General features: G+C 42.1%; 1 protein-coding gene across 1 annotated transcript; it reads left to right on the forward strand.

Annotated features, from left to right (window-relative positions):
• Positions 1–1089: 1089 nt before the first annotated feature.
• On the forward strand, positions 1090–13827 carry LOC307111651 (uncharacterized protein C2orf78-like; the record flags this gene model as incomplete). The annotated part of the gene is made up of 5 exons (XM_079791640.1): positions 1090–1294; positions 7099–7128; positions 10098–10859; positions 11702–13195; positions 13394–13827. 5 exons carry the CDS (start codon positions 1090–1092, stop codon positions 13825–13827), a joined length of 2925 nt encoding a protein of 974 aa, XP_079647766.1.
• Positions 13828–15464: the final 1637 nt, after the last annotated feature.

Below are 15464 nucleotides of genomic sequence, written 5' to 3' on the forward strand. Positions count from 1 at the left end.
GGCCTGACCTCCAGGTTCATAGGTAGACTCTCAACCATGAGCCACGCCGGCTGGGAGGCTCAGCGATTGATGTTTTGAGTGATATTTACGAGCTATGGTCCAATTTGCTGACTAAAAAGATTTGTTATGTGAAGAATGGATTGGCAGGAAACAAGAGATGAATATACATGCAGTAGTAAGGACCTAACTGCAATCGGTCAGGCAAGTTCTGTAGTAAGATGCTGAGGGAGAAGCTGCAAGTCAAAATGCTTCCAGGAGATAAAATGAAGGGGACTTTATGAGGTACGAGGTGGAAGAAAGGAAGGTCCCAAGGAATAAAGAAGGGTTCACTGGCCTCAACCTATGAACCAGGTCACGGTTGGGGGCCTGCAGGAGGCAGCCGATCAATGATTCTCTCTCATCCTTGATGTTTCCATTCCTCTCTTCCTTTCCCTTCCTCTCTGAAATCAATAAAAATATATAGTTTTTAAAAAAGAAATAAGCAATAAGCAAAGGATCAACATTAATAATTTGAACCTAGAGAAAAAGATCACTCAAATGAGCTCTGTTAGAAGCAACAGTGTGCTCTTTTTCGGTTAAAACAATACAAACCAACTTTTTCCATTAAAAGTTCAGCGGTACTGGTGGGTGTTTTTCCCCCCACTCAATTTTCGTAGTTATTACATTTCAAAATACCACAACTTCTGGAATTAAGGGGGGGCTCTATTTTGGTAATTAATGGGTGTCGCCAAAACTGACAGTCCCATCTTTAAAATCAGTCCCTCTGCATATTACCCGAAGGGCAATGGCCAGGACCTCGCTTTTATATATTTTTGCCTTTTTATTAAACGTATTACAGGTGACCCCACCACCACCCCTCTCTTGGCAGGACCTGGCTTTTTAAAGGATCGGAAAAATCAGAAACGCAGACGGTCCTTTGCAGCTCCTGTGGGCGGGGCAGGGACAAGGTCAGGGCCTCCCGGCAAAGGGCAGACAGGCCGAGCGCGCGGCGAGGCTGACGGGCAGAGACCCGGAGAGATGAAGCCCAGGCCTGGGGGCTGGGGGCTGGAAGGGCCGCGCCCAGGGGCCAAGCCTCCTTACCTTTCGGGGATGTGGTTCCCGCCCTTCTTCTTGGCCGAAGAACGTCCAGAAAAGGCGCGCCCCCGGCCCCGGCCGCTGTGGGCACGATGCCATTGGCTCATGTGGACCCCAAGAGACCGCTCGCCCCACGCCAACAGCGCCAACGCCGCCAGCCCAGCTCCGTGGACCCAAAACAAGATCCTCCGCCGGAAGCTCCTACACAGACACTGCGCAGGCACCGCCCACCGGGCTCCTGGATAACGCGCACGCGCCGCCGCCCGTGGTGATGACGTCACGCGCAGGCTGAATGAAAAGCGGATTAGTCAACAGGACCCTAGTGGCTACGGCGCCCTCCTTAGGCGGCGGCCGGTAGCACAGGTCCATGTAGCACAGGTACTGACCCTTCAGAGCTCAGTCCTGCAGCCCATGGAGAGAAAAGTTAAGTCCCACGGCCCCAGTTCCCAGCGCGGTCCTTCCACATGTTTTCCAAGTGCTTACATTCACACTTATTGTATAGTGTATATAAATATTTATTAATTCAAATATGGATACCCTCTATTTTATATAAACACAGCATACCATTATCTATTCTACAATCTAACTATGAAATTTTAATAAATTTCCCAAAAATATGTGTACATCTATTCTATTGTTTTTTAAGGTTGCATAGTATTCTACTGATTGTAAGTTTGTACCATTATTTATATAACTAGTCCAAAACTGATGGACTTATAGTTGTTTGCAGCTTTTTATCCTCCATTGCAGACAGGCTACAATGTAAACATCCTTAAACATATATACAACTATGTCTAAATTCCTAGAAGTAGAATTTCTGGAATGAAGGATATGCAAACTTAAACATTTGATAGATACTTCTTAATTACTCTTCAAAATTATTGTGTTAACCTGCACTCCCACTCACCATGAAACTTTTATGGAGTAACTATCATGTGCCAGGAAGTATGTATTTACATTTTTAAAACTGACCCCCAAAAAATAATAACTGAGAAAGCCCTAGCTGGTTTGGCTCAGTGGACAGAGCATTGTTCTGCCGACTGAAGGGTGTCGGGTTCAATTCCAGTCAAGGGCAAGTACCTAGGTTGCAGGCTCAATTCCCGGCCCTGGTTGAGGCGCGTGTAGGAGACAACCAATTCATGTGTCTCTCTCACATTGATGGTTCTCTCTCTGTCTCTCCCTTTCCCTTTCACTCTCTAAAATCCTATGGGAAAATATCCTTGGGTGAGGATTAACCAAAATAATAATAGTAATAATAACTGAGAGAGACGACAGTGGAGCTCAAGTCTAAGATTTCCATACACTATCAGGCATAGAGATCTGTATCTGTTTCAAAACCTCTCAGTTCTGCTAGAAGTGAAATAACAAGTAACAGCATGTCCTAGAGTAGGTCTGAAGGCAGATTAAAATGCCAAATTTCAGATTAAACTATAGATAATCATAATAGCAAATGTTTTGGGTGTTTTAATTTTTAGTTTCTAAAAGTACCTTATATACACTGTTACTAATCTTTACAACCATTTGAGATCTGGGTATACTGAGGATCAGAAAGGTCAGTTATTGAATAAATGAATGAATGAATGTGTAAAAAGATCACTAGTTTTAACATTTCTGGGACAATCGTATTCTAATGAAGTTTATATGCACTAGCATTTATAATTCTGAAAATTTCCACATAATTAGAAATAGGTTAATATTAGTAAATTGCTATTTGAAAAAATATGTAAATTAGCACAGCACAGTTTGCACAATTTGTACAATTAGTCACATTCAAATTTAGTGTCAAAATCAAAATATTATTTTGGAATTTATGAAGAATATATTTAATAAGCATGTAGTGGCCAAAAAGTATTAGTGGTACAAATAGCTATAGACTTGAAAATATACAAAATGTGACATGAATCTATCAGAAATTAGAAAAACAATCTTGATCTTATATTTACAATTTGCTACCAGACACAAGCTTGAGATAGGAACAGGGCACAAATTTGGTTATAGTTGACACAAGAAACTCCAGACCTAGGCACCATAGGGTTTCCAGAAAGTATGAGACCTAGCAAAGAGTAGGCCTTTGGATGGGAGTGGATCCAACATGAGGTGAAAGGATGCATTAATAGGTATGTAGTACACTGAAATGGGAAATATAAGAACAAAGGATATTTGGAGAGCTAAACAGCTAAGTAGTTGACACTATAAAATCTACCAGTATCTGAAAGGGTCCCAAATACTATGTAGAGGTTTGAGGGATTCCAGTCTTTAATTAAATTAAAAGTGAGAGTAACAAAGCATCCAGGGGTACATGGGCTGGGTATATTTCAACAAAACAAGTCTTAGTTATCCCAATGAGTACAAAATGCAGGAAGTGGGTATATGGGACAAGACAATACCCTAACTACAAAAAAGAAGACTAGGTCAGGGTAGAGGTTGATGCTAAGTTTCAGAGTGTTGAACTAAAGTTCTTTAGGTTCCTCCTCCTACATTTAAGGTTTCTTTTAGAGTTAAGTGATGCTGAGTCCCTAAGGCAGTGATGGCGAACCTACGCTTCTGATGACACACAGCCGCTGAGGCGGCCGCATGCCGAGGATGAAACATTTGCTGCTCCTGAGGATGAAACATTTGCGAAATAATGTTTTTTCCTCAAAGTGACACACTACCCGAGTTATGCTCAGTTTTTTGGTGAAGTTTGACACACCAAGCTCAAAAGGTTGCCCATCACTGCCCTAAGGCAAAGTTAAATGGCAGGAACTATGGAGAGAAAATAGTTATAGAGGCTGGGAACCAGGAAAGGCCTAATTAAGGGTTTGTCTAGGTAGAATTGAAAGGTGGAACTGAGTATTTTAACATGTAAACATTTGACTGCTACCAGAATTTATCTTACTACACTTCCTCCAATCTTACACCACCCATCCTAACCTCCAGTGGATATGGCTTCTTTTGATTTCCAGGGGAAAACAGAAAATTAAAAAAAAACACACCAAAACACTGGTCTGCCCTAGCAGGTTCAACTCAGTAGATAGAGCATTGGCCTGAAAACCGAAGGGTCCCGGGTTCAATTCCAGTCAAGGGCACGTATCTCGGTTGCAGGCTTGATCCCAGGCCCTGGTTGGGGCTCATGTGGGAGGCAACCAATCGATGTGTCTCTCTCACATCGATGTTTCTCTCTGTCTCTACCTCTCCCTTCCACTCTCTCCCTAAAAATCAATGGAAAAATATCCTCTGGTGAGGATTAATAAAAAACAAACAAAAAGACTGGTCTGGCTTGCAGATATTTAACATATACTGTTAGCTTCACATTACATATTAGTATCATGGAAGTTGGCAATCTGAGGTCTGAAACATAGGGGGAAATGTTGAAAAAACAATTTATAAGGCTCTGGCCAGCATTGCTCAGTAGTTAGAGCATTGGCTCACACACCAGAGGGTTGCAGGTTTGATTCCTTGTCTAGGCCATGTACCTCAGTTGCAGGTTCAATCCCCTAGTCAGCGCAATTATACAAAGCAACCAATTGGTGTCTCTTTCACATGGATCTCTCTCTCCCTTGCCTCCTTCCACTCTCTCTAAAAAAAAAAAAAAAAAAAAAAAAAATCAATGGAAACACCATCCTTGGTGAGGAATAACAAAATTTTTTATAAGTTTAAACCATATGTCTACATTGCAACACCCCTCAGTGTATTTCTTCTCAGATAAGTATCATCCTATCATTGCCCATCTTTGAAAATACTCATATCTTATAAAAGGAATAGTAGTCCTATAAATGGATTATGTCTCTTTGTAGATTCCATCCATGAGCTATTGTGTCTTGCCATCTTGTATCACACACTTCCTACTCATTGGCATAAAAAAGCCCCAGTAGATTGATCTAGGCACTCCTAAAAACTTACCATCAAGAAAAATTACTAGATCCATAGATTTCCTACCCCAAACCAGCTTACTCCATATAGGGGGTGGGGCAAAAGTAGGTTTACACTTGTGAGTACACAAAATAGAGATTATTCTTGTATTATTCACTAATTATTGTATTATTTTTCATATAAACAACTGTACACTTATTTTGCCCCACCCTGTATAAGTCATTAGCAACTCAGCCCCAACTCAGAGTCACAAGAGTGGTTAGTGGGAAAAGCACTAACCAGGGGCAGAGAACAAGGGCAAGCCAGGCCAAGTCGGGCTGAGTGCACACATCTGTTCCTTATGCTCAGGGGCACAGTATAACTCACCACAATGCCCTTTTCACACACTCCATGTAGACAAAACCAGAGCTTGATACAGAGCATAAAAACAATCCATACTTTATAAATATACCAATGAATAAGTGACAAAAACAAAAATATATTTAGGATTATTCTCTCTAGTGGACAGAACTCTTCTTCTGTATACTTCCACATGCCTGATCCCTATTCTCCATGCATGTTCTGTCTTTCTCTAACTATTCTCCTCTTAATTTCTGTCTGGCCTTGCACCCACCCAAGCATGGCAGACAGAGAATCCTAGAGGCCCAAAATTCTACAGCGGCTGTTTGCAAGGGGGAGGAGACTACAGTAACTGCCACACTGGATAGATACACTTTATGTGAGAAGGAAAGGGGAAAATATCGTGAATGCCTCTCATGTACAGAAGAGCAGGACGGCAGGAAGCCTACGTAGCCCAAGGAACCAGAGGGAGCAAATTATGGGCAGAAGAACTGCAACCAAAGGCTAGAAGAGGAAAGGTTTGCAGTCAGCTGACTCCTAGCTCTTTGGTATTGGCTTCTAATGGGCAGAGTCCATTTTGGGACACATCAGACACTGAAAAGAAGACCCCTGCTGCTGCTGGAAGTTGACAGGAAGTAACATCCCGGAGTGTAAGGATTCAAGAACAAAGCTTGTCTAGAAACACTGCCTACAATGAAGAAGAAGAAGAAGAAGAAAGGGAGAGAAGAGAGATGCAAGTCCAACCTGGCCAGGCCCAGCCCAGCCCAAGGAAGGTAGGATTCAAGAAGAAACTAAAAGAGAAGAGCCTTGGACCACATCATTCTCCACAACATGCACTCAACAAACTTCATTTTACTCTTTAACCAACTCGCAAAAGAGCTTCCATTAATATAATTAACTAGTATTATATTAGTTAATAAATCCTCATCTGAAGATATTCTTTTCCATTGATTCTGAGAGAGTGAAAGGGAGGGAGGAGGAAGGGAGATAGAGAAAGAGAGAAACATCGATTTCAGAGAGACACACTAATTTGTTGCCTCCTACATGTGCCCCACTGAGGGGCAGGAAGCGAATCTGCAACTGAGGTATGTGCCCTTGACTGGCAATGGAACCCATGACCCTTCAGTCTGAGAGCTGACGCTCTAATCACTGAGCCAAACCATCCAGGGTGCAAAAGAGCTCTTTAATTCCTTCCTTTGCTCCCCAAAGGTTGAGTAAATTCACTAGTTATTAGTAGATGGACAGATATAATTTCTGCACAATTGCAATGGTACAACCTAGATAACCTTTCTGTTCTTTCTTAGGATATTACATATATATATATATATATATATATATATATATATATATATATATATATAATGATAAATATATGTCATACAACATAATATAGAGAATAAAAGTACTAGTTAATTATATTAATGGATGTCTTTAAGAAATACTGAAATGATTCCCCTAACACAAGAACCTGGGGAAAGTGAGACTATCAGATCTGTCTTGTCAACTAGCATATCTACCCCAAAACTCATCCCTTTAGGGATGGGTTTAGCTCCCCTACTGCTCCCTCCATCCAATCTTGTCTTCTTGTTGGGAATCTGACCTCCCTATTGGCTCTCGCAACCCTTTAAACTGCCTGCTTTGTGACATCATTCTCCCACCAAACCTACCACCACCTGGCAGAATCTTGGGGTTTCCATGGAGTTGTATGTAAACACTTTTGGATCATTGCAACTGACCAATGACCAGTGACCAGTGTGACCAGTAACCTTCGTACTGGACACAAGCGTTCTTCGGCTTCACCCACTCAGACATCTTCGTCCCTTGCATCTACAGTTAATATTTCCTCTTCTCTGACCATGTCAGGTAAGGAAAGAAACTTTTAAAAGTTTCTAATTAGATATTTTTGCTCCTAAATTTAGCAGTAGAGTCCAAATAGCATAAAATAAAGAAAGGAAGTATTGATCTAGAAATCCAGAGACCTAATTTCAATTTTTAAAAATATTTTATTGATTTTTTACAGAGAGGAAGGGAGAGGGATAGAGAGTTAGAAACATCGATGAGAGAGAAACATCGATCAGCTGCCTCCTGCACACCCCCTACTGGGGATGTGCCTGCAACCAAGGTACATGCCCTTGACTGGAATCGAACCTGGGACCTTTCAGTCCGCAGGCCGATGCTCTATCCACTGAGCCAAACCAGTTTCGGCCCTAATTTCAATTTTGATTTTGACATTTACTAGCTATGTGACTTTGGACAAATCATTGATTCTCTCACAAAATCTGTTCTTCCCCCATCTGTTACATTAGGATTTCAGATTGGTTGTTCTCTCTATTCTCTTTCTTTTCTAATATTGAGTCTTAAAGACACACATATAAACATAGAGAAAACCTAGGTGATGTAGAAAACTGGCAATATTAATACATGATGCATCATGTGTAATTGGCTCTGACCACTTATGTTTCAACTTTAGTATTTTCAACTAGTAATATTCACCTATTTTTGGAGATTTCTGTCCAAACTAGGTGAAAAGAGAAAATAGGGAGAGAGGATGGAGAGTACTGGGCTATAGTGAGGCAAGCATTTAAATGTAAGGAAGTTTAGGATTGTTTTCATCAACACAGACCAACTGGAACCAAGGTGGGGGGGTGGGCGGGGAACATAAGCATGAAGGAGGGGAAACTATAAGAATGAAGCAGGTGAGCATGGAAGAGCTCTCGAGCAAAAAAAAAAAAAGGTAGTTTGCAATGGAATGTTGAAGAAAACAAAGGATTTTAAATTAAAGCGATTTTAAATTTAAGTGAAATCTGCTCAGGGTAGAGCAAAATAAAGTTGATTTTAGCCAATGCTTACATTAACAGACTAGGAAGGAAAGTAAGGCTGGAATAGGGTATCGGTAGACAAAGTAGCTTATCAGAAAAGTCACATTCTGTTGTCTTTTTCTATTGCCTCTCTGAACACACAGATAGCACATGACAGTTTTGAGTATCAACATTTAAAAACACGTGTTTTAGAAATTATGATTCCTATAAACAAGAAACTAATAAAGGTGGTTATCTGCGGGCTGGAGGAAAACATAATTTTCAGTGTTTCACTTCATTCTGATATTTAAACTATGTAGATGTTTTTTGTCTCTTAAAAATTAAATTAAGATTAAAAAATGATAAGTCCTAACTTGAACCAGAAAGACTAATTCCTTTGTGTGATAAGTATGTTCCACACTGAGAAGCAGCCATCATCTCCCTTAGATCGTAGCTACCTAAGAAGGAAAAGAAAAGGTCAAATCCCACATCTCTAACTTCACGTTTATCTAAAACCAATTTTGTGGGGCCACTTGATGATTCCTACAGTAAATTTTTATTTAATTCAAGTCTAGTGATGATGGTTTTTAAGACTTTCCTGGATGTTGAAGATGATTAAAATCTAGGTTAAACATATAAATTTTCAGGATACTCTTTAAGTGTTCTTTCTGTGTCATGTAGTTATATTAATTGAAATATCTATTTATACTAGACTTACTATCTGTTACTTGCTGGGTAATATTCATAAAAAACATGAATAAGCACAATAATGGAATTCTTTTACACTTATTTTGTTCTCTGCTTTATAGCAATTTTTACGGAAATATCTGTCTACATCTATTGGGGCTACTTATACATCCACATTTATGGCTTGTTATGCAGTTTTTACTGATATATCTTCTCTATCCAATGGCTAGAAATTTTTTTCAAAATCACCTTGTATTGTGGGCTGTTCTTTGGTTAATAGTATTCACTAAAATACCATAGGCAATATTCACTTTTATAATATGCGTATAAAATAAAACATCATTTATTAGCAAATTTTTATGCTTTGATTTTTGCTATGTGCCCCAATTTTCATAAATGTTTATATTTTTTAGTTCTCTGATATATATATTGTTCATTATTTTTCTCTTTGTCTTTCCATAACTTGTATTTTCTTCCATATAAATCATATGTAATATAACACTCATGTATAAATTATTATTGTTACTATTATTATAATAACTTTATGGATGAGTAACTCAAAACTTGGACAATTTAAGTAATGTTTTTCTTTCAAAAAGCACTTCCTGATAAACTCACCCTCAGTTATCCATTTTGAGGTAGGATCAGAAACAAGGCTTGAAGAGGGTAAGAATGACACTTCAAATTTACCAACTGCGCTGAGCTACATGTGAGTTCCAGGGAATAGTAGGTGAACTTGCAGGCAACATGAGGCACTGAAGATTACAATGGCAATAGCTGTCCTGCCTTCCATGGACAAAACCCCCCTCATCTATATTAGAAGTCCTATTGCTCCCAGTTTGTGGCAGTGTAATGCTCAGAGCAGAGCCCGAGTAAGGGAGTCGGGATGCTTAGGTTGTGTAACACGGCAATAATGCTAACACAATGAGAGAACTTGAACAAGTCTATCAGGCCTCTCTGAGCTTCGGTTTCCACACGCATAAAATGAGAATGCTAGAACACAGGTTCCCTAAAGAATCCTGGTTCTAAAATGCTTCAGTTCTAGGAAAGAGCACACAAATCAATACTAAGTGCAGGTTTAAGGGAAAGACAGGACAGGGAGTGACTGCCTCTACTCTAGAGAATGTGTGAACCACACCACTTGGGCCTCCTGCACATTTTTGCCCACGTTGGGTGCACAGGCAGTGAATACAGAAGCGTAGCAAACTGTTGCAGCACTCACAACCAGCAGGAGCTGTTGGATTTTGGATACCTCAGTGAGTATTGGTATTAATCTTAAGATGATGCTATTCTTCAAACATAGTGAATCTCTTTGATTTCTTTCATCACCCTCTTTGTTCCCCACAGAGAATTTCCAAAATCCACCTTTACTCGGAACTTCCAAGTCTCTGCAGCTCTCTCTTCCTGTGGGGAGCACTGCAGCCTCCCTCACAGGACGAGTCTGCAGTCTCCCCAGAGTCTCTGCTCCGGCCGTCACTTCAGCATGGCTCCTACCATCAGTCTCTGGCACCTCTTTCCAACCACTCATGGGTAGTGCCTACCTTTACCAACATTCTAGCACAACTATGTTGTCTGGAGTTACTGGCCAGAACCAGATCTCCACTCCAGCGGCTTCCAATCCTGGTATTTTTGAGTGGGCTCTCACAGCGGGCCCTGAAAAGAAGTCGTCATCCCTCGGGGACTTCACTGTGACTGTCATTGACCAGGACACAGCTGTTTCTTCCATGTCTATGGCATCCCAGTACAATAAAACCTCAGAGGCCAATAACATGGTCCCTCTGTATCCATCACTTTCTGCCAGCCTTGTTCATGGGGCACCATCTCAGATTCCAAATCAGGGACAGAGCCTGTCACTTCCTTACCAGGAAGGAAGTCAGCTCTATTACTACAATCAAGGCACGCTGGGGCCTCTGCTCTCGGCAGAACGCGGCCCCTACCTGCAATCCTATGGCTCTGTGTCTTACACAGACAGCAGGGCCTCTGCCCCTCAACCTGAAATGGTCATGGTACTAAAGGAGGTCCAGCCCACAAATGTGATACCACCGGCCTCCACCTCTGCAATCTACTACTCTGTGCCTGCTCAACCCATCACAGAGACAAGTTTTCAAGGTGAGTTCAAACAGCAAGAAGAAGGAGGAATAGGGTCACCATTAAAATCTCGGGTCAATCTGCACCTGGGAAGTGGTGAGTCCACAGACAGGTAGACTTTAAGTCCTGACTTTGTAACTGCCACCCTCAGTCAGTGCTCCCCATTTTCAGACTCCATGGGAACACCTCATAGAGATGGGAAGGTGGACACTGGATTGGCCATGTATGCTATGAGAACACAAGCGCATACAAAGGGGTTCCACACTGTTCACTCCCCTACCTGATAAGTCTCCCTCTACGACCACAGTTTCATGGACTCTCTTGATTTATTGCTTTAGTCTCTTTAGAAGGAATTTCAGAACTCTTACTGTGATAGTGCCAGTTTAACTTTCCCTCACTCCTTAATTCATGCCAGGTTTTAAGACCTTGTGTTCCATGACCTTGTCCAAAGCAAGCAGGCTAAAAATCTGCCCTTGCTTATTTCATCAGGAAGAGCTCCATTCTCTCCCTTACTCTGTTGTGTGAAGTGTTATTTTCTCAGGAAAGGGGAGAGAAAAGGACTACACATGCAGAATGCTAGCTTTGTAAAATATTTTAAATCACTTACTTTTTATTTGACTTATCACAACCCTGTCAAACATACAGAATACCATGGAACAATGACATCAAATGATCCCCAGTGAGAACTAGAACAGGTGCCTCCTGGCTCCTAGCACAGGGCGCTTCCATGGTCCTTAAGAAGAGCTGGAAGGAATGCCGTTCCCATTGTTGGAAGGGGCATGATTGCTGCATTGGTGGTGACAGGGGAGCACCCATGGCTGGTGCCCAGGGACTGACTGGCTTTTCTTTGATTTTGTTTGTAGTGATGGAGACTTCCCTGGGGATGAATACTTCCCTTGGATTGCAACCTCTAAGCCAAACATTTTGTCTTCCACAAACTACAGAATTCCCCAAGTCTTGTAGTGGCAGCAATATCCAGATGCTTGACAGTAACCCACCATCTGAGCTTGGGGACATGTCAATGGCAGCTCCAGTCCAGAGTCCTAGTATTTACCTGGCACTGCCTCCAGCTCCAAGCCAGGAACAGAAAGAGAATAGGAATCTGGATGCTTACCAGATCCCCACAGAAAACCAAGATCCTCCACTGCTCCCTTTAGAAATCCCCGACATTCCCCAGCTCCTGGCGTGCATTGATCCCCTTGGCCAGGAGCAGCAGCCTGGTTGTGAAAACGCTGGTCTGGGAAAGAACAGCCTGAGTCTTAAGGACCAGGGGACACTTGAAAATGGGACTGAATCCAATGATGGCTTTGCAGACATCGCTACACTGGTGGAGGATATACACCTTCCACTGATCTTAAATTCCTTGGATGAACTTGATCAAGCCAAAGGTCCCAAGGTGATCAAAACCAAAGATGCCAGAGCCATCAATTTGAATGAGGTGCAGAAACAGTCAAGTGTCATTAATGTTCCCTCTGATCAAGCCAGGAAGAACAAACATAAAGCCTCTGAGCTGATCAGTGGTGAGCCCATGGTCAAAATCCAGCGTGAGAGCCCAGATTGCGTGTTCGTGGGAGAAGTGGCTGTTTCCAAAGCTGCAGCCAGTGACAGGGCTCCTGAAAACAGGGCCAAGAATTCTAACAAACCTCAGAAAGCTGCCCCCAGCAGGACCAGCAAAACCAAGAGCTATGGGCAAGAAAAGACCAAAAGAACAAAAGAAAACAACGCCAGGAAATCTGAAGAGAGTAAGCAGTCAGGGAACAACATCAAGGCAGAGGAGAAGCCAAACATTCCAAAGATGAAGAGGAAGAAAAACCAACCTGAGCTGACCCAAGAGACCTTCAAAAAGCCCCGAAGCTCCCTAGGGATGCATATGTTGGAGTCTGTGCAGGTTTTTCATGCCCTGGGGAAGAAGAGTGATAAGAAAACTGAACTCTCTTCCTCCCGGGCCCTGGGAAACTCAAGCAACCCCAAAGGTCCTCAGCCATCCCTAGCTATTAAACAATGGCTGGATACCCCTTGTGAGGGCAAAGGTCCTGAGAAAACGCAAGTCAAACGCCAGAAACCAGATGGCAGTGCTGAAAAAGAGTGTTCATCTCCATCTGAGTATGAGCTGCCACCTCCTGGGAAGGTCAAGTTGGTACCTTTGATTTTTCCAACTTTGGACAAGCCTCAAGCTCGACCTGTTCCTCGCAGGCCATTGTCTCTGGTATCACGTCGGCCTGCTGGGGCTAACCCAGGCCACCCTGGTGCTAAGTCAGCTCAGCCTGCTGCAGTCAGTTCATCCAAGCCAACTTCTGCATCTATGACAGGTCCTTCCAGACCAGCTGTGCCAATTTCAACCAATCTTGATCAGCCTAGTTCTAACGCAGCTCAACATGCTGCAGTCAATTCATCCCAGCCAACCCCAGCACCTATGATAGGTCCTGCCAGACCAGCTCAGCCAGTTTTGATGAACCCAGTCCAACCAGATTTGACCAACGCTGTTGAGCCTGGTTCCAATTCAGCTCAACTTACTGCAGTGAATTCATCCCAGCCAACTCCTGCATCTTTGACAGGTCCTGCTAAACCACCTCAGCCTATTTCAACCAATTCAGTCCGACCAGGTTGGACCAACCCTACCCGGCCTAGTGGCCCTCAGTGTGATGCTTCTAGACCTGTGCCCTACAAAACATCAACTTGCACTTCTTTCCAGAGGGAGCCAATTCGCACTGCGGTGAACAAACCCTGGATCCCACCCAAACCTCAAAACCAATATCTTCTCCAGGATTTTGCCTGTCAGAGAATTCCATGGAGGAAACCTGATGTTCCTGGGCCAGTAATGTCAACGCCCATCACAAACGAGCAGAGGCCAGAGCGGGAGGCCATGAAGAGGAAAGCTCAACTTGAGCGGGAGAATGCTGCCAAATTCACCTCCATGGGGAAAATGCAATATTTCATTGAGAGAGAAAAAGAAATGGAAATTTCTCGATGCTATGGCTATGCAAAATAAGAGATGTTAGGAGTGTTGGTGCCACTCTGGATACCTACTGTTTTCCCATAGATAGATAGATAGATAGATAGATATAAATTTCTCTATTCTATTTTAAATCTTAATAAAATTGAATAAATAAATGTAGTAGAATTCATAGATGAGTAATAAAGAAGCCTTTTGAGTTTTGAGATGCTGTTAACTGTGGTTTTCTTTGGTGGGGTGTGGATCAAAAGCTGCATGAGAACAAAAAAAATTGGTAGTTGGATGGGCAAATGAGGGACAAGCGGTAAGAACTGAGGAAATAGGAAGGAACTTTGTCTATGGCCAGTAGGCTAAAAGGGGAGAGATGGATGAAAATGGCAGATGAGTCTAGGTTGATCAGGAGAAATAGAAAAAGTCTCTTGTGGAGGCTGGTCTTATGTCTCATGACCACTAGATAAGTATTTTAGAAAACAGGTACTGGGCACATTTCCAAAAGATTTGGGTTGCCTTACCCATGTCTGATTGTAGTTGGAGAAGGTGAGGACAAATCAGGGGCATCTACCAGATCAGTGGCAAGAGGACAACTGATAACAGGGGCCCAGGCTAGTGAACTGCTGTAGAAGGGCGCTCACCCTACCGGGTAAGTCACCATTTACTCAATACTAATGCACCAGGCCCGCTATTGTATTATATTTAATTTAGTCTTCATTTCTAAAATTTTTCTTTTATTTTTAATTCTATCCTGAGTTCTATCATCTCACCTAGTTCTGATTTATGGTATTCTTTCACCTTTTTTTATTACAGTAAAACATCATTTTAAGCATTTTTAAGTATACAATTCAGTCACATTAAGCACATTCATGATAGTGCAACCATCACTACCATCTAAAATTAAAATAATTATGTCAAAAGATGGAGCAGGACTTCAGAGGGATGGAGGGAGAAGGACAGTTTTTGAATCTCCCCAAACCCTGTCATGGAAATAGATCAACCCAAACCAAACTCCCATGGGTAGCTTTTACCAGCATTTACTATTTCCAGAACTTTTCATCATTCCAAACCGAAATGCTGTCCCCTTTAAATCTTCTCATTCCCTCCCCCCACCATGTTGTTTCATCTTTTGCACTGTTTTTCCACATGTCTTTTAGCTTATTTTGAAATAACAGGTTATCAGTTTTTTGTTTGTTTGTTTTTAAACATATTTTTATTGATTTCAGAGAGGAAGGGAGAGGGAGAGGGAGAAACATCAATGATGAGAGAGAATCATTCATAGGCTGCCTCCTGCATGCCTCCTACTGGGGATATAGCCTGCAACCTGGGCGTGTGCCCTTGACTGCATCCTTCAGTCTGCAGGTTGACGCTCTATCCACTGAGCCAAACAGGCTGGGGCTAGCAGATTATAGTTTTGATCTGTTTTGTGGGCCTATCTTTTCTGACTTGTTTCATTGGTGAAGGAGATGCTGTTCTGCTCCTTATTCTACTTTTTCTCATATTATCTTTGTATGGGATTTGATCTCAATTATTTTGTGTGTTATTTTTAGGTGCAGTTTTAACATCGTTAGAAAAGGAGGTGAGGTTGAGGAAATCTTTTCTAACTTCACAGAACTTTTGTGTATTTATTTTAATGTAGCATTGGATCATGGGACTTGCCTTCTGAAGTTTCCTGGCTCTGT

The sequence above is a fragment of the Cnephaeus nilssonii genome (genome assembly GCF_951640355.1).
Source record: "Cnephaeus nilssonii genome assembly, chromosome: 15".
Taxonomy (NCBI): Eukaryota; Metazoa; Chordata; class Mammalia; order Chiroptera; family Vespertilionidae; genus Cnephaeus; species Cnephaeus nilssonii.